This window comes from Nicotiana tabacum, unplaced genomic scaffold (assembly GCF_000715075.1).
Source record: "Nicotiana tabacum cultivar K326 unplaced genomic scaffold, ASM71507v2 Un00007, whole genome shotgun sequence".
Classification (NCBI taxonomy): domain Eukaryota; kingdom Viridiplantae; phylum Streptophyta; class Magnoliopsida; order Solanales; family Solanaceae; genus Nicotiana; species Nicotiana tabacum.
In genome coordinates, this window is record NW_027438245.1 from 738460 (window position 1) to 759400 (window position 20941).

The window sequence follows — 20941 nt, forward strand, 5'->3', positions numbered from 1 at the left end:
AAACTAACGTATCTTTCTGTTTCCTTCCTTTGTAAGCGTTTTAAATTATAAAGCTGTTGTATTTATCGCTTTCTGAATATGCAAATACATGAGAACATGCTTTTAATTATTACATAATCATGCTCAACATCATACTCCATTCATGCCAAACAAAATACTATAACAATTCTATCAAAACCCTAGATAACAAACTAGCTATTCATAATAGTATGTAAAACTACAATACTAATAGTCATGACCAACAATGAAAAATAGGAAGAGGAAGGAAAAACTCGTAGAAGAATTCCCCGTCTTGCTCCTATTGTGTCTCAGCCTCCTTAGGTCTAATATGTGTCAAAAGTGTGTCCAACCTCTTAAAATACCGTTTTCCATGAATATATACCAAGTAAGATTGGGCCCAAATATTTATACATTCTCCTATGTTATAAAGGACAATTTTTCAGGTCTAGACGCTCGCGGTCGCGGTCCAGGTGCGGTATTTTCCCAGTGCACTACCTCAGTCCGAATCAAGGACCGCGGTCGCAGTTTTGACTGCATTTTTCACCCTGTTTGGTTTGGAATTAGGAAAAATGTAAAGCAAAAACTTTGTAGCCCTTTGAATTGCCTTTTTCACCATATATTATATAGTCCAAATGGAGTTCGGAGCCAAGGGTTATGTCTATTTTACTAGACAATGTGCAATATGCCTACTCGAGTATTTGTTTGTTCTTAACTATCAAATATGACCCCCGAACACGATCCCGGCTTAATTTCTTGGACTTTTACTCAGACTTCAAAGCTCCAAATAACTAGAATTCATTCCATAACATCTATATAGCTTGTAATCAATCCTACACGACATAAAATACACCATTAGTAAAAAACACTAGCGATTAAAGCTCAAACTCAATTAAAGTGCAGTAAATTAGAGTGTAATAAGCGACTAATATATGCAATTATAGCCTATCATCACATGCGGAAAAGGTTTAGGAATCTCAGGTATGCGAAACTTCATCGGGATCGGCTTGGGTGCTATGCTTGGGTGAAAAGGTTTTTGCAAGAACTTTTGGGAGTCCATACCCTTCAGTATCGGCGTTTCCCCGGGATTTGATCGACCATAGAGTTGTAAGTTTCCACCTTCTTATCGTTTTCCTCGATACTCTTTTTGCCCTAGTCAGTTCATTTTAGGAGTTCCTCAAGCATATTCATGATTACAGGATTGGTCTCTGATACTTTCTTGTTCGATCTTCTTGAGACTGATTCGACCATGTGGGCAACTTCCTGGGACGACTCGGGCACGATCCTACTCGGTGGGTAATTCTGGTTTTGGAGCTGGGCTATCGCTGCCTATGCCTGCCGAGCCTACAACATTTCAAAGATCACCCGTGGGTTGATCCCGCCATCTTCGTTGCCATGTGTGCTTTGAGCAACTGATAGAACATCCCTACAGATGATTCCCTTGAGATCGACGACCAAATTTGCCTTGACAGCGACATTTTAGCTGATGTCGATTAGATTTACGGCCAGAACTCCACCGAGATCGATTGGGGGTACGTCATTCCCTGGTGTTATGTTATCATTTTCACCGTGGTGGCCGAAATTATTATCAACGTGTAGGGGTGCTGACTGAGAGATCAACATTTCGGTCCTGGAATCAAAGATACTCCAAAGAAGTAGTGTAAAATAGTGGGTGTTATGAAAGTTTGTATTAAGTAACAACTATTTTCCTTAGCCCTAAGATGGGCGCCAAACTGTTTAGCCCCATAATCGGGTAACAATTGAATTTATACGCATCTTTTAAGATACGTGATATAACGTGACACAAGTTGAGAAAATAGATTAAAACTGAAATTAACGATAAAAAAATAAATGCAAACCACACGAATTGAGTAGTCTTAGCCTTGGAGTTTGATCACCCTCTAGAAGAGAACTGCCTCAATCGATGTCAGAATAGAATAAGATGATAATGAGACCTTGAAATAACAGTGTATTGCTTTTTAATGTGTGTTACAATGTGTATTATAAATAATCAGACCCCTTTTATATAGTAGGGGAGTCCTACTTTAGATATAATTCCACAAAAGGTAAGAAATCTCATGTTTTGCTAATTAATAGGTCATTCGTTGATATGTGCCAAGAATCTCACCGTGATATTTGACCGGTTACTGATATTTCGGCCTTCCGTTATTCGGTCTGATAATATTCCTTGATCTTGGTCGGAGTCCGAGTCGGTTCCGGAGCTATGAGCTCGATGATCTTGAAGACGCATGCTCTAACTTCGTATCTTGGTTCGATATAATTCGGGGTCGATCTTTAACCCATCACGTTTCAGCCCCGGTCTCTCACGCAATAGAAGAGCTGTTTCTACCATATACAGCATTGCTAATGGCCATGGAAGCCCATTTCCTCGAAATTATTTGGATAACGTGAATATATTAGTTAGGTTAGCGTCTAATAGTGCTTACTTTTGAAAAGATCAAAGACGTACCAACCCCGATGAGAAAAGAGTGTCATATATAGCCTTGACAAGAGCTGAGTGGTTCTAACACCAAAATGTTTAGATCGCAGCTCGTGTCAATATTCTTCATTTTATCTTTTGCTCTTTCTCCCGTTTACGGGGATTTCGACCAAATGCAACTCGTCTTAACATGGCCACCGACTTATTGCCACGAAAAGAGTTGCGCAAGAATTCCAACAAATTTCAGAATTCATGGGCTTTGGCCAGACAACCAGCACGAACTGCTGAATAACTGTAAGAAGTCGTTTACGACAATCACGGTATAATCACAACATTATTTTATCAATTGCTTATAAATTTTTCTTTATTCATTTCGACATTTTCCTTTTTGTTATTACTATTACTTTATTAATTGAAGCTGTGTCCCTAATTTTTATAGAATAGCAGTAAAAGCAATGCGCTGGACGACCGCTGGCCTGATCTAAAATACAGCAAAATGAAAACTATACAAACACAAGATTTCTGGAAGTATCAGTACAACAAACACGGAACATGTTGTATTGAGCTCTACAGTCAAGAAGCATATTTTGATCTTGCCATGAAGTTAAAAGACAAGTTTGATCTTTTGCAAATGCTCAAAAGTCAAGGAGTTATTCCTGGAAAAACTTACACTGTTAACAAGATTGAAGAAGCCATCAGGGAAGTTACTCAAGCGTATCCTAACCTCAATTGCATTGGTGATCCACTAAAAACAATGGAACTCAAAGAGATAGGTATCTGTTTCAACCGAGAGGCAACTGAAGTGGTTGCTTGTCATCGACGTGAGACATGCAACCCATTGAACAAGAATAAAATTAGTTTTCCACTATGATTATCTCCCAATTAATTTCTATTTAAGTGCTTTGTGATATGTATAATTTGAACGCAATACTCTGCGACAACCAACACAATAAAGCAATAATTTGTTTTGAAAGACCACTTTGTCGAACCCCTGGAACTGACATTCCCTATCAATTTATGATAGTAATTGCGAAATTCACGCTGTACACTGCTGTGTCAATTTTGCATATGTATACGGTCGAAATCAGAGAGCTCGATTTCGAGGACGTAACAGTGCCCCGGGCTCGAGTCCGGGCAGCACGAGTTAGAGACCAGCTCTGACTGGAAAATGCATACCTCGAGGGAGGAAATCGGAGGCCCGTCATGATCTGCCGCGGGGGCAATGCAATTTCGATGACACTAAAAAAAAGCAAGAATTTCATAAGGACACGTAGATCAAAGCATAAATTATGGGATAAGATTTGTACGAAATAGTATGAGTCTTACTAGGTTGTTATACCGCTATACCAATAAAATTCTTTAACACAAACAAAGTGAACTGAAAATTAATGCTTAAACCAATAGCTGATAAAAGCTTAACTCAGTCAAGTAGCTAATTTCCAAGTCCCCGGCAACGGCGCCAAAAACGTGTTGCGACCTAAACACTCACGCAAGTGTACGCGATCGACAAGTAATATAGTAACAAGTAAAGTATCGTTCCCACGAGGATTTGTGATTAACTTATCAACTTATGCAAACTCAAACAATTATTTATTTAAGCTAATTCATTACAAAATACATAAATAACCAACTTAAAACTTGACTGGTAATTTAACAATAATACTACACCACTTATACAATTTTCTTTTAACAATTAATAAGAGAGATATTCCGGGGTCATGGGCTTGCTAGAGATCATGCTACGCTTTTAGCTTAAAGATAATTTATTGAATTATCTAGGTTATTGGTTATAGGGTTAATAATACCCATAAGAATCTGTCAATATCTTATGCGCCTATTCAAGTTAAATTAATACCTATATTTCTATGGCATTAATATTAACTCAAATGCATTTACAAATCCTATTTCTCAACCAAGCAAGGCAATTAAGTATAGTTCTATCCTAATTGCGAATCTTTCACCCGATGCCTAGGATCCGGATCTTGCTCTATTTGATTCTATATGCAATCAAGAATTTCCTTTTTCAAGTTTAACTCAAGATTCGTAAATAGTATTTCACTATTAGCTACGCAGTAAAATAATTAACAGCAGAATCAAATAAACAACCCATAATGATAAATTCAAGATCATCAATTTAAGCTTCAAACATCATAATCATCTAACACCCATAACCCCAGAATACTTGGGTTTTTAGCTACTCATAATTATACAAATATCAACAATAAAAGTCTTAAACATAATATAAGTAAATACAAGAAGAAAGTTTAGAAAAACTCTTTAAGTTCTTGCTTCAAGATTGTAATCCCCTTCTTTTCTTCACTTCAAGATTGAGTCTTCTCTTCCCTTTCTCTCTCTAAAATTATTTCTTCCTCTAAAATCTGATCAATCCAATAATGGAGTTTTTGCTTTATGTAAATTGAGTGGGATTAAGAAGGAATTCCAATTTTACCCCTAAATAAAGTTTCTCCGGATAGGACACGCGCGAACTATCGCGCGAAGTATGGAGTTCGCGCGATACTTCACGCGCTTCTCTTGGATTTCAGGCAGAAAAGCTCGCGAACTATTGCAGGAAGTTTGGAAGTTAGCGCATTAGTTTGCGCGCTTTAGTAGCTCGATTTTGTCCATTTTTCCGTCTCGTCCTTGCGCACACTCGACTCCTAGGGGTTCTTCTTGCTCATAAATCATTCCAATCTCCTCTTGAAAGCATCATTTAGGCTCCTCATCCTGCAATGTATACATATCACAATTAGAGCCTATTTTTCATCAATTAACCATAATATGTCATCGGAATATAATCAAGCGGAAGCATAAACAATAGCTAAATCACCTAGATTTCGCCTATTATCAACACCCCACACTTAATTCATTGCTAGTCCTCGAGCAATCAACTATATTCTCTAGAGAATCCTTCGCTCAACCATTTCCCTTAACGCATTACACCTAGAACAATGTACATGTATCACTCCAAGTAGTGAACAATCCTAGCCTCAAAGCCAACTCTCAAGTGCCATGCAATATTCACACTTCCTCAAAGTACTGTACACAGAAATCAAGACTTGCTTCTCCGTCACGATCCATATGCCCTCACAATTACATCAACAAAAACTGAGTTCAATCCACCACATTCTATTCATATATTCACATATATCAAGGAAATCACTCACTCTCATAAAAGAGGTCACATGTATGCAATTGGTACCATAAGCTTGCCCTTAATGTAAATCTCTACTAAGGTAGGCTAGCTCGATCCAAAATCAATTAGGACTTTTTCATGGTTGTAATGTGGGCTAAGGGACGGGTAGGATGTATTTAGGAATAATGACTCAACCCCTAAGCACTTTAACACATCACACGAGCAATTTTCTGCGCAAATTCTTCAACCCACTTCTCATTCATACACAATATCATCCCACAAATACGCCCTTCTTCTTTAAGCACTCTATTAATTCATTCCCAGTAGCTAGAGCAAAACACAATGTAATCATCTTTTTTTTCTTGTCACTCAATTTCTGCTAGTGGTGTATTCGTTTACAACATAAGTGCACCTTTCATCCTTTTATTGGTTCCACTCAAAATCCACCCCACACTTATTTCCTTCTTACTTCTTTTAGCACTCTTCTCACAATTAAAGTGCTTTAAGATGTAAAAGGATCAAAACACTGTCAATTAAGAACAAAAAGGTATAGGCTTGTAATGCGCGTGCCAAACAAAAAGTCTGAAGACTCAAAAGGGTTAACTAGAGACAAATTTTATTTTTAATAAGTAATTGAGCTCAAAAAGGTCAAAGAAAGCCTAACATCATTTTTCAAACTGAGCATCACCTCAAATTTCGCTTCAACTCACATACCGGGCAAGTTCTAGACACAAGTACAATACATGGACTACACAAATACTCACCACACATGGCATATGGCTCATTCCAGATCAGATCATCAAGACACTCCATTACGAGCATTCAATTCAGTACAAACATACAAATTAAGGCACTTTCAGTGAGATTCAACAATTAGGACTAAGCGTTACATTCTAGGGTCTATTGTGTTCAGGTGTGTCAATGCTATGGGTTCACTTTTCTATAGCTTATAACTCCTTATTTTAGTCTACAAATAAAAAAAATATAAAAACAAAAATTAAAAACTACCTATGCCCGGTTCAACATAAACCCTTGGAAAAGAACCGCGGTTTAAAGAAAACCCAAGGGGGAATTGCTACACTACCTAAGAAAAAAAAATATATAAAATAAATCTTTTTGTTGTTTTCTCTAGACTCACTTCCCTCAAGAAAATTCGTCTAAAAGATCTGTCGTAGGGAAAAGTCTAATTTTTATACCATTTTTTTTATTTTTTTTAGTGAAACTAAATTTAATCACGTCCCCATTTATTTAGTTAACAAAATCCCCCACCCAGGCAAAAACTGTCAAGCCAACATGAGACAAACAAAATAACCCAGCAATTTGTACAATATCCCCCACCCCACACTTAAAAAGAAGACATGTCCCCATGGCTTAAAATTGAAAGGAGCAGTGAGGTAAAGAGACTTCCCTAGAACTTCACTCTTGATCGGACACGGTTTCGGGGTTCACGTTGCATGCACGCCCCAAAGCTCGCAGCCAACCCATAAACTTCTTTTCCAACTTGACTTGTCGGTCAGCTATTGTGTCCACACGAGTCCTCAAATCATACATGGAAGTGTGTATATCAGCCACCTCCTGTTCCAATGTGGTGGACCGGGATACTTTGGCACTTCTTGAAGAGGATGCTGCGCGTGACAATACTGCAACTGATTTTCTGGACGCTTGAGCCAGTGCTTCTTCCTCCACATCCATTTGTTCTTCCTCCTCCGAAGCATCCGAACCACTTTCATCCTCTCTACCTGCCTCTTCTACTAAGGCTGCCTCTGTGGTGTTCGGGCCAGGTCGGATCTTGTGACTTTTTCTTACCAACCCGTCCACACGAATGTTTTTAGGCACCTGCACATTTCTGCAAAGCCTAGTCACCAAAGATGGGAAAAATAAACCATACTGGCGTTGGGGGCATTGGATAAACATCTCGTCGTGGATCACTTTGGCCATGTCGAAGGGAAGACCCTTGATGAAACACCAAATCAACGCCGCCCGGGGTCCATTCACCTCCGTAGTATTTGTGGAGAGGATAAGGCAACTGTTGATCATATACAGCCAGCTTTTCGCTTCTTGAGTTAAGACGGATGAATGGAACTTCTCTCCATTATCTATCCACTCTACCATTTTTTCTGGTTTGCAAATTTCATCAAAGAAGCGCTCCCACTTTGCATCGGTTGGATTGCGCCCATATTCATAAAAGTCCGTGTTCTCATGTAGAGGGTCGGGCAGTTGATAAGGTGTGCGTATCGCCTCAATGGAGGCATCTACCGCCTTACGACACACTGTAACCACATGGTTGACATGCTCGGGTAGATTGGCATAGAATTCTCGTACCACCATTTCATTAGCCTCCCCTGGCTCGTTAATGAAAGCTTGCAAACCCCGCTCTATCAATTCATTGAACATGTGGGGGCATCGTTCCTTGCCCTTTTTGATGTTGATGCCCCTTTCCGCAATTGCCTTCTTAGCCGCCTTCTCTGTAAAACAGTTATGAGCCTCAAGGGAGACAAATTTCGTGCTGTCATAAGAGTGCGTTGGAGCTGCCCTTTGGCGGCTTGATGATGGACCTGTGGCTTGGGGCTTTTTCGTTGGTGCCATAATACCTGCAAAACATGGACACATTAGCTTAGCCCAACAAAAGTAGTGTGACTTGCTGCGGTTACTCAGACTTCACATGCAAAATTGGTCATAACTACATAATCATGTTCATTGAGGCCTTTCCACAAACACCTTGTGGGCAGTAGGCTCTCACAGCTTTTTTCTAAGGGTCTTGCAACAAAGGCTTCCCACAAAGGTTCATCCATAACCCAATTCAAGTACTACCCACCCCAAACTTACAACAAACTAACCCCACAATATATTTTACCAAGTTTGAAACCCAAATCACAAAATACAACTATATTAATGGCTTAAAATTCAACAAGAAACTTAAAATCTGAAAATAGCAAGAGAAAAAAATATAAAAATAAAGAAAACTAAAACTAGGGATCATACCTTGTTAGAAGTTGTGAGGTGGGGTGATGCTGTTAATGATTTTAGGGAAGGAGCCCGTGAGATATGAGATGAGTGCTGGAAGTTATGAAAGTTAGGGGGTTTTGTTGGTTTGGAAGAGATGATTGTGTTTTGGGGGTATTGGGTTTGGTTTAATAAAAAGGGAAGGGGTATGAACCAATAGCCTATTTAATTTACAAAAATAAAAGAAACAAAAAGAAAAACGAAAAACAAAAAAAAAATAACACGCCTGAAAAGTTCCAGGCTGAGAGGCTCGTCCAGGCGCGCGAACTACTGCGCGAACTATCGCGCGAAGTTTATAGTTCGCGCGATACTTCGCGCGATACTTCGCGCGTTTCAGTTAGAGTTCAGGCAGAAAGGTTCGCGAAGATTTTTTTATATATATATTTACCTTAGCATCCGCCCTTGTTCACCTGCATTTATTAGTACAAAAATAAAAAAAATGTATATTCACAAATACCACAATCGTTGGGTTGCCTCCCAACCAGCGCCTTATTTTACATCACGACATGACGCCATATTGCATTATTCATCAATTAAATCTACTGAGGTTTTGTGACGTTGAATGTCACCACCCCAATAGTGTTTAATTCATTGACCATTTACCAAGAACGTGCCTATTGAACTAATGTTTCGCAATTCAACTGTTCCATGAGGAGTTACACTTACTACAACAAAAGGGCTTGCCCAACGGGACTTAAGCTTTCCAGGAAAAAGCTTTAGCCTTGAGTTGAACAAGAGAACTTCTTGACCCGGCTCAAACTCACGATGTTGGATGTGTTTGTCGTGCCACTTCTTGGTCTTTTCTTTATATAACTTGGCATTTTCATAAGCATGCAACCGAAACTCATCAAGTTCATTGAGTTGTAGCAGTCTTTTTTCTCCAGCTAAGTCCATATTCATATTTAGCTTTTTGATAGCCCAATAAGCTTTATGTTCTATCTCAATAGGAAAATGACATGCTTTTTCATAAACCATCCTGTATAGAGAAGTACCTATTGGAGTCTTGTATGCAGTTCGGTAAGCCCACAATGCATCTTCTAACTTACCGGACCAATCTTTCCTATTTGCGCTCACAGTTTTCTCCAAAAGCTATTTTACCTCCCTGTTTGACACTTCAACTTGACCACTCGTTTGAGGGTGATATGCAGTATCAACCTTGTGTCTTACACCATATTTTGCTAGAACATTTTTCAACAATTTGTTGCAAAAGTGTGTTCCTCCAACACTTATCAACACCCTTGGAGTTCCAAAGCGTGTAAAAATGTGCTTCTTCACAAAACTTACCACTACCTTCGCATCATTAGTAGGAACAGCAATGGCCTCAACCCATTTAGACACATAATCCACTGCAACCAAAATATATCTGTGCCCATTAGAATACAGAAATGGTCAAATGAAATCTATTCCCCAGACATCAAAGAGCTCTACTGCCAAAATATTTTGTAAAGGCATCTCGTGCTTCTTCGTGATCGTTCCAGTTCTTTGGCACCTGTCACAATTTTTAACAAAAGCATGTGCATCTTTAAATAATTTTGGCCAGTAAAAACCTGATTGGAAAACCTTTTGTGCAGTTCTGTCTCCACCATGATGACCTCCATAAAGAGAAGAATGACAGTCATGCAATATTGCATTCATCTCCTCATCAGGGACACACCTTCTTACCAATTGATCTGCGCATTGCTTGTATAGAAAAGGCTCGTCCCACATGTAGAATCTCACATCATGTAAGAACCTTCTTCTATGGTCAGCTGTGAATTCTGGTGGAGTCACCCCACTTGCAATGAAATTCACATAATCAGCATACCACGGGGTTTCATCCGAAGTGATGGCTAGCAAATGTTCGTCAGGGAATGTTTCTTTGATTGATTCTTCTTCAGTAACATGGCCTCTATTTTCCTGCTTTGATAAATAATCTGCAACCTGATTCTCTATTCCCTTTCGATCTCGAATCTCCAAATCAAATTCCTGCAAAAGAAGAACCCATCGAATTAACCTTGGTTTGGCATCTTTCTTTGCAAATAAATACCTGATAGCTGAGTGATCTGTATAAACTATGACTTTGGTTCCCACTAGATGGGACCTAAATTTATCAAATGCCCATACTACTGCGAGCAACTCTTTTTCAGTAACAGTGTAATTCATTTGAGTTGGATTAAGAGTTCTACTAGCATAGTTAATGGAATAAAATATTTTCTCTTTCCGTTGCCCCAAAACAGCTCCAATGGCTATATCACTTGCATCACACATCAATTCAAATGGAAGTTTCCAATCTGGAGCAATGATAATCGGTGCAGTAACTAATCTTCATTTCAGCTCATCAAATGCTTTCAGACAAGCATCATCAAACTTGAAGGATGTATCTTTTTCAAGAAGCCTACACAAAGGAGATGAAATTTTTGAAAAATCTTTAATGAAAAGACGGTAAATACCCGCATAGCCTAAGAAACTGCGAATGCCTCTAATTGATGTCGGTGGAGGTAATTTTTCAATTGCTTCCACCTTTGCTTTATCCACCTGCAATCCATTCTTGGACACTTTATGCCCTAGGACTATGCCTTCTCGTACCATGAAATGACATTTTTCCCAATTTAGTACCAAATTTGTTTCTTCACACCTAGCAAGGACCTTATCAAGATTCATTAAACATTCATCAAAAGAACATCCAAATAGAGAAAAATCATCCATAAATACTTCCACAAATCTTTCAACCATATCAGTGAAAATAGCCATCATACACCTCTGAAAAGTCGCAGGTGCATTGCAAAGACCAAATGGCATTCTTTTAAATGCATATGTCCCATAGGGACATGTAAATGTGGTCATCTCTTGGTCTTCTGGGGCTATAACAATTTGATTATATCCCAAGTATCCATCCAAAAAACAGTAGTATTCTTGCCCGACTAATCTATCAAACATTTGGTCAATAAAGGGAAGGGGAAAATGGTCTTTTTGGGTGGCTGTATTCAATTTTCTACGGTCATTCCTCATTTCTTTGGAACACATTGGACTGGACTTACACATTTGCTATCAGATATTGGAAATACAATACCTGCATCAAGCCATTTAATCACTTCTTTTCTTACCACCTCTTTCATCTTCGGATTTAGGCGACGTTGTTGTTCTATGCTTGGCTTGTGCCCTTCCTCCATGAGAATTTATGCATGCAAAAAGCTGGACTAATACCTCTTATGTCAGACATTGTCAACCCAATTGCTCTTTTATGCTCACGTAGTAATCTTAACAATTTCTCCTCCTGCAATTCAGACAAGTCAGCAGAAATAATAACAGGTAACATTTCAGAACTACCCAAATAAGCATAATGAAGGTGAGAAGGTAAAGGCTTTAATTCCAATTTGGGAGCTTCTTCAACTGAGGGCTTCAGAGGAGGACCATCTGGTTTGTTCAAAGGTTCAAAGGGATTTAAACCTTTTATATATTCACATGTTGCATTCAAAGTATGTTTCATCTCCTCAACCTCATCATTAATCTCCAAACTCTCAAACAACACAATTGCTTTTTCTAAAGAATATTTCAAATATACACTTGGGGTAATAAGTTGTTCATCAATCTCCATGACAGATATCATAGACAATTCTTCATAATGGCGAGGAAGTTGAATTGCTTTATATACATTAAAAACAGCTTCCTCGTTGTCAACTCTCATGATCATTTTTCCTTCTCTTACTTTAATTATAGCATCACATGTATCCAAGAGAGGTCTTCCCAATATAATAGGAACTTTTTCGTCGGCCTGAAAATCCAAGATAATGAAATCAGTCGGGAAAATAAATTTCTCAATTTTCAGTAGCCCATCTTCAATCACCCCTTCCGGGTAAGCTATGGACCTGTCTGCTAGTTGCAACATCACAATGGTGGGTTTTGGGGCCCCAAACCCAATTGTTTGTACAAAGACAATGACATCAAATTTATGCTTGCTCCCAAATCACAAAGTACATGGCCTACATCAACATTGCCTATTCTCACAGGGATAGTAAAGTTGCCATGGTCCTTAAGCTTTTGAGGAAGCTTATTTTGGACCCTTGAAGTGCACTCCTTAGTAAGTGCAACTATTTCAAATTTAGTCAGTCTCCTCTTTTTAGCCACAATGTCTTTTATCTATTTGGCATATTTTGGAATATCACGAATCGTATCTACCAACGAAATATTTAATTGAATCTGAGTCAACATAGAGAGAAATTTGTTGAATATGCGATCGTCGTTCTTTTTCTGCAATCTTTGTGGAAAAGGTGGTGGTGGCCTTGGAACATTCACAGGTGCTGAAATTGTATCATCTTTCTTTACTTCATGTGTTGCTTTGGGAATCAATTCACCCTCAGCTACAGGCTTGTGTTTTCTCTTCTTTGGAACTTCTTCTAATTCCCTTCCAGTTCTAAGTGTAATTGCACTAACTTGCGGATTTTTCTCTATATCACTTGGAAGAGCACCTGCAGGCCTAGTATTTTGATTTGCAGCTAGTTGTCCCAATTGTCTTTCAAGATTTCTAAAATTAGTTCTGAGTTGTTTGTTGTCATACAATAATTTCTTCAACAAATCATTTGTATTTTCTTCTACCTGCTCGGGTGGCCTTTGTGGTTGATTAAAATTTCCTTGGGGTCTATATTGATTCTGATTTGATTGATTTCCACCCCAAGAGAAATTAGGATGATTCCTCCAATTTGCATTGTAAGTGTTCCCATATTGTGCCTGTTGGTTCATCGGACCTCTACTTTGTTGCCCCACATAATAAATAGATTCAGGATTCGTTGGGCACATGTCACTTGTGTGATTATCACCACACATTTCACAACAAATCGACATTTGTTGAACATGTTGTGTTTGTTGTGTTTGGTTCATTGTCATTCTATTCATTTTATTCGCCAATTTTGCTATATCTGCTCTCATGGCGGAAAAGTCATCAAGTTCAAGTACCCTTACTGCTTTCTGTTTCATTGCTCTCCTTGGTTCTCCTCACCTTTCCAATTATGATCATTAGCAGTGAAGTTGTTTAGCAGAAGTTGTATTTCACTATATGGCCTCGCCATGCAATTACCTTCACAAGCTGAATCAAGATTCATTTTTGAAGTCTCATCTAATCCATCAACAAAAGTATGGTCCAATACCTCATCAGTTTGACAATGATGTGGGCTGTCTCGAAGTAATTTCTTGTGTCTTTCCCAAGCTTGGCGAAGAGTTTCACCATCCCGTTGTTGAAACCCAAGAATCTGACTCCGCAAAGACTTTGTCTTTTTAGTGGGGAAAACGTGATTAAGAATTTCTTTGCTAAATCATCCCAAGTATGGATTGAATTAGCAAGCTCCTTATGCAACCATTCTTTAGCTTCCCCCAGCAATGAAAATGGAAACAAGGTCAGCCTGACATAGTCCTTGGAAATATTTGGATAGTTGTAAGTATCAATAATTTCCAAAAAATTCTGAATGTGCCTTTGCGGGTCTTCATGAGATAGACTTACATATTGCCTGGTGGACTGAATCAGCTGTACCATGTACTGATTAAGCTCAAAGTGACCAGTGATATCAGGCTTCACAATAGCCTGAGTCATATTAGCAAGATTTGGCCTTGCAGCTTCTATCACCGGACGCCCTCCATTACCTGCCATCACTGTTGGCTGTGGTTGAACTAAGATGTCCAACGCTCTTTCTGTTTTGTATTTAGCTTCCAACTCTTTCCTTGCCTTATGAAGTGTCCTTTCAATTTCAGGATCAAGAGGGAAGAGATTGCTTGTGCTTCTACTCCTCCGCATTCAATAGAAGAGCCTGCGTGACACAAACAAAGTGAACTGAAAATTAATGCTTAAACCAATAGCTGATAAAAGCTTAACTCAGTCAAGTAGCTAATTTCCAAGTCCCCGGCAACGGCGCCAAAAACGTGTTGCGACCTAAACACTCACGCAAGTGTACGCGATCGACAAGTAATATAGTAACAAGTAAAGTATCGTTCCCACGAGGATTTGTGATTAACTTATCAACTTATGCAAACTCAAACAATTATTTATTTAAGCTAATTCATTACAAAATACATAAATAACCAACTTAAAACTTGACTGGTAATTTAACAATAATACTACACCACTTATACAATTTTCTTTTAACAATTAATAAGAGAGATATTCCGGGGTCATGGGCTTGCTAGAGATCATGCTACGCTTTTAGCTTAAAGAAAATTTATTGAATTATCTAGGTTATTGATTATAGGGTTAATAATACCCATAAGAATCTGTCAATTTCTTATGCGCCTATTCAAGTTAAATTAATACCTATATTTCTATGGTATTAATATTAACTCAAATGCATTTACAAATCCTATTTCTCAACCAAGCAAGGTAATTAAGTATAGTTCTATCTTAATTGCGAATCTTTCACCCGATGCCCAGGATCCGGATCTTGCTTTATTTGATTCTATATGCAATCAAGAATTTCCTTTTTCAAGTTTAACTCAAGATTCGTAAATAGTATTTCACTATTAGCTACGCAGTAAAATAATTAACAGCAGAATCAAATAAACAACCCATAATGATAAATTCAAGATCATCAATTTAAGCTTCAAACATCATAATCATCTAACACCCATAACCCCAGAATACTTGGGTTTTTAGCTACTCATAATTATACAAATATCAACAATAAAAGTCTTAAACATAATATAAGTAAATACAAGAAGAAAGTTTAGAAAAACTCTTTAAGTTCTTGCTTCAAGATTGTAATCCCCTTCTTTTCTTCACTTCAAGATTGAGTCTTCTCTTCCCTTTCTCTCTCTAATATTATTTCTTCCTCTAAAATCTGATCAATCCAATAATGGAGTTTTTGCTTTATGTAAATTGAGTGGGATTAAGAAGGAATTCCAATTTAACCCCTAAATAAAGTTTCTCCAGATAGGACACGCGTGAACTATCGCACGAAGTATGGAGTTCGCGCGATACTTCACGCGCTTCTCTTGGATTCCAGGCAGAAAAGCTCGCGAACTATAGCGCGAAGTTTGGAAGTTAGCGCATTAGTTCGCGCGCTTCAGTAGCTCGATTTTGTCCATTTTTCCGTCTCGTCCTTGTGCACACTCGACTCCTAGGGGTTGTTCTTGCTCATAAATCATTCCAATCTCCTCTTGAAAGCATCATTTAGGCTCCTCATCCTGCAATGTATACATATCACAATTAGAGCCTAATTTTTATCAATTAACCATAATATGTCATCGGAATATAATCAAGCGGACGCATAAACAATAGCTAAATCACCTAGATTTCGCCTATTATCAATTGTTCTTCGGATTTATTGTTCTTACTTTATTTTTCATACTTTGTTGCTCTTAACTCACCTCGAGGCCCCCGAGATAATCGAGCTCGAGGGACTACTGTTCTAACAACACTAGTTTGGTTCATCAAATTTTCTTTCCTAAATGTAATATTACTTGTATATTCACTAGTATTAGAATAAACCACATATGTTTAAAACCATAAATCATATTTAATTGTTACTCACATTTTTCGATGTAAATAGTTTCGCGCCCACGTGAGGCTAAAGATAATAGTGATTATTTTAGCGCTATTTTTCTGATAACGCACGTTATTCTTCACACTTTTTTCTTATCAAAGATTCTTTGATTTCTGGCTAAGATATGTCTAGCTCAGGAAACACATCCGTGCATGGAAACGACGGTCTCGAATCCCATGGAGAAAATAATGTAACACTTTCAGAGACCGGTATGCCACTACTATACCCTGGGGTAGCACCAGCACCTAACCCCGTCAATGTTGGTTCATACGTTACCATGTACGTCGATTTGGACACTAATGTCGAAAGATATGTACGCAGAGGGGATCAACCTGATTCCTAAAGGACACAAGCTCAAAAAGAAAGATAAGTTAGTCTACGAGTAATTTTTGAGATGTTGCAAGCACAAAAAATTGCTATCACCTAGTTATAGAGTTAGCAAAAGACTCCGAGCGTGGCTAGTTTAGAAACCGCTCATCGTGTTGAGCCAACCTCGGAGAGATCAAGCAATAACAGCTCGGGAACTGACCCCACCGTCATGAGAATGCTCGAGGAAATCACGAAGAGGATCGAGTCGGTATAAAAATGTAATGAAGACAACAACAAAAAAGGTGGAAACATACAACCGAGAGTAGACCAGATACCGGGAGCACCTTCGATTTTGAAAGGACTAGATTCAAAGAAGTTTGTGCAAAAACCATTCCCCTAGAGTGCGGCTCTGAAGCCCATCCTGAAGAAGTTTCGAATGCTAGACATCCCAAAATATAAAGGGGCCACTAATCCCAACGAACATATCACCACATATGCTTGTGGCATAAAAGAAATGATTTGAAAGACAATAAGATTGAGTCTGTTTCGCTAAATATGTTTGGGGAAAATCTGTCTAAAGGTGCCATGATTTGGTACCATAATTTATTCCCAAATTCCATTGATTTGTTTGCCATGTTGGCAAACTCATTTGTAAAGTCACATGGCGGTGCCATAAAAGTCGCAACAAGGAAGTCTAATGTATTCAAAATAAAGCAAAGGGAGAACGAGACACTGAGGGAGTTTGTATCCCACTACCAGTTAGAACAAATGGAGTTACCACCAGTCTCCGATGATTGGGTCGTACAAGCCTTCATTCAGGGGCTACATCAACGAAGTTTGATAGCTTCGAAGTAGTTGAAGCCGAACTTGATCGAGTATCCCGCTGTGACTTGGGCGGATGTGCATAATAGGTACCAATAAAAGATTAGGGTCGAGGATGGCCATTTTGGAGCCCCCTCGAGCTCAGTTTATCCAAGTAGTTTACTAGCGAAGGATTCAGGAAATGCAGATAGGGAGCCAAGGTCGAATAAGGAAAGATATCAGCCATACGTCGAAGATCGAAGGAACATTTCATGGCATAACATACCTTAGAATGATCGAAGAGCGGATCGAGGTAAAAGTTCCTGGGGACTCATGAGCAGGATGGGGTTTGATAGGCACTTGGGATAGGTTGAGGCATTTCGATTGTCAGAATACAACTTCAGCGTCGATCCCTCAAGGATTGTCTGAGCCATTAGCAAAATTAGAGATACCAGATGGCCCAAGCCCATCAGACAATTCCTTCTTAGAGGAACCCCAAATTGGTATACAAGTATCATGGTACTCATGGGCATAAGACCGAGGATTGCAGGCAGCTTAGAGAAGAGGTAGCCCAATTATTCTATGAGGGGCATCTTCGTAAATTTCTCAACGACTGGGCCAAGAACCATTTCCAAGAAAGAGACACAAATAGGAAAATTGAACCTAAAGAATCTCAACATGTCATGGATCCAGGATGTCCAACAAGGACCCATATTCAAACGTACCAAAGTATCCATCACAAGGAAGAAGCAAACTAGGGACTACATGCCCGAGGACACCTTCACATTCAGCGAGGAAGACATCGAGGCATTATCTTAGCCTCATAACGATGCACTGGTAATTTCTATCCTTTTCAATAAAGTTCAAGTTAAACGTGTTCTCATGGATCTAGGTAGTTCGGCAAATATAATCAGGTCAAGGCTCGTGGAGCAGCTCAGGCTGCTTGATCAAATCATACTAGCATCTCGAGTCTTGAATGTATTTAATATGGCAAGTGAAACAATGACGGGAGAAATCATCCTCCTAGTTAATGTAGCCAAAACCATACATGACACCAAATTTCATATTGTTGAAGGTGACATGAGCTATAATACTTTGCTTAGAAGGTAGTGGATCCATAGCATGAGGGCGATGCCATAGACCCTTCATCAAATGATGAGGTTCCCAATAAAGGATGGTGTGAAAATAGTATATGGAGAGCAGCATGCATCTAAGAAGATGTTTTCAATACACGACTTGGCTCCGGTATCGACACCATCCACATTGAAAAAGTCAAAGGACAAATAGGTGGCCTAATAGCAATCATAGCCCACACCCTCAGTTCAGTCGGAGGGACAGATGATCGATGAACATGTGGTCTAGGACAAAAAAGAAGATTTCCTCACCTACAAGCCTTTGTTTCCCCTAAAGAATCTGATGCGATGAAGTCCACGGTCGAACAACTCGAGCAGGCCATATTGATCGAGCATCGTCCAGAATTAAAGATATGACAGGGATTCCGTCGGAGATAACTACCCATTGACTAAGTGTTGATCCCAGATTTAAACCGGTTAAGCAAAAGAGGAGACCTCAGATAACCAAATTTCTCAAGTTAGGGTCCATTAGGGAAGTAAAATATCCTGAATGGCTAGCTAAGGTAGTGGTAGTCCTTTAAAAGGGAAAAAACTTAGAATGTGTGTAGACTACAAAGATTTGAGCATGGTATGCCCTAAAGATCCTTTCCCATTGCCCAACATCGACCGTTTGATTGATGCTATGGCCGGCCACGAGATCTTTACCTTTCTCGATGCCTGCTCTAGGTACAACCAAATTCAAATAAACCCGGAGGACCAGGAAAAAACTTCGTTTATCATGAAGTATGGTACATATTGTTATAATGTAAAGCCCTTCGGGGTAAAAAATGAAGGAGCCATATATCAACGCGTAGTTAATAAGATGTTCGAACATCAAATAGGTAAACCTGTGGAAGTTTATATTGATGACATGCTAGTTAAGTCCTTGCACGTAGAGGACCATTTGACCCATATGCAGATGACACTCGATATCCCAAGAAAATACAACATGAAGCTCAAGCCTAAGAAATGCACTTTTGGAGTCGGCTCAGATAAGTTCTTAGGCTTTATGGTGGCGAACTGGGGGATCGAGATCAACCCCAATAAAATCAAAGCCATCGAGGAAATCACTGTAGTGAACAATGTGAAAGGCATACAACAACTGACCGTACGAATAGCTGCCCTAGGAAAATTTATCTCGAGGTCAGCAGATCGGAGCCATAATTTCTTTTCCCTACTCAAAGAGAAGAACAACTTCGCATGGACTTTGGAGTACCAACAAGCCTTTGAAGAATTAAAATAGTATCTCTCAATCCACCCCTGCTCCATACTCCGAAGAAGGACAAACCTTTGATATTTCAGAGTCAGCGACTTAGTCCTAAGGAAAGTCACTTCAACACTCGAGACCCAAACGAAGGGAAACTGGGCCCCAATTTGGAAGGACCATATTGTGTCCTCGGAGTCGTAGGGAAGGGATCCTACAAACTTATCACAATGGAAGACGAGCAACTACCAAACAATTGGAATATATCGTTGCTCAATTGCTATTACAGTTGAGGTATGACCTTCTCCTCTTTTCCATTTTTATTTAAAACTAACTCCTTGTAGATGTTTGATTGGAAACATCGAGGCACCTTTGAGCTCGAAGACCTTGGGTGTAAAGCATACCGTACACTCTTTTTCCCTTAGATCGGGCTTTATCTCAAATGAATTCCTGCATCCTCATATAAACAACATGCCTATAGGAATCTTGCATTCTCATATAGATACCATGTCTCTAAGAATTTCTGCATTCTCATGTATAGATACCATGTCTATAGGAATCTTTCATTCCCATATAGATACCATGCCTATAGGTTATTTCTGAATTTCTGCATATCATATAGATATCCTGCCTATAGGAATTTCTGAATTTCTGCATATCATATAGATATCCTGCCTATAGGTTCTTTCTGAAAGTTTCATATGCATTCCTCACTAGGAAAACATGTTTATAGGTCTTAAATAATCATCCGCAATTAGATATCATGTTCATAGGCTTTAAACAAAATTCAGCATCTAGATGTCATGCCTATAGGATTTCTGCATTTTTTTACTATGTTTATAAAAGTGTCCACAATCGACAACACATAGAAAGCATGCCTATAAGAGCTTTAATCGAATCTGAACCGCTTCACTCGCTTATAAGTCTAAAACCAGTAACAATGACGGATGCTCTTTTGCTAAAACTCGCCTTTCTTTAATAACAGAAATTTTTTCTTAAATCAATATGTATTCATGTTTACTTCATTGTTTCTGGAATCAGTAGATATCATGCCTATACGGTATTTGTCTAAAACTTAGGCAAGCCATAGGGTGAAAGTTTATAAACTGGGTAAGATTTGTTATGCTACAACCAGCAAGCAAGCCTGATTCGGGCTTCTTATCTGAACTATGTAATAAATCTGTCTGCCTCGATCCTTTAAGTTTAATCAGACCGTAAACAATATGTGTATGTCATGCTAACTACTTGTTTTTCTTTGCTTAAATGAGGTCTATTTGAGCCTTTTCATTTGTTTATATGCTTCCCCATACTTGCCATATATGTTTTGTTTGTTGCCTTAGTAGTTTTACCTTTTGAAACCACAAGTATGCCTAATATACCTCCCCTTTAGGATTAGTAGTCCCAAATGCCTCCGGGACTGATAGGATTGGGATGAGTAAT

The 20941-nt window shown here is 38.8% G+C and overlaps 1 protein-coding gene across 1 annotated transcript; it reads left to right on the top strand.

Moving 5' to 3' along the window:
* Positions 1 to 2462: 2462 nt before the first annotated feature.
* Positions 2463 to 3353, top strand: LOC107807688 (ribonuclease S-7-like). Its single transcript, XM_016632124.2, has 2 exons — positions 2463 to 2757; positions 2877 to 3353. Exons 1-2 carry the CDS (start codon positions 2533 to 2535, stop codon positions 3306 to 3308), a joined length of 657 nt encoding a protein of 218 aa, XP_016487610.1. The 5' UTR covers positions 2463 to 2532; the 3' UTR covers positions 3309 to 3353.
* Positions 3354 to 20941: the final 17588 nt, after the last annotated feature.

What these genes read in the sequence shown, in the direction of transcription:
- LOC107807688 (XM_016632124.2), top strand. Translation starts at nt 2,533, where the DNA reads ATGTTTAGATCGCAGCTCGTGTCAATATTCTTCATTTTATCTTTTGCT. An exon ending in AGTCGTTTACGACAATCACG is followed by an intron (nt 2,758 to 2,876) that starts GTATAATCACAA and finishes TAATTTTTATAG; the next exon opens with AATAGCAGTAAAAGCAATGC.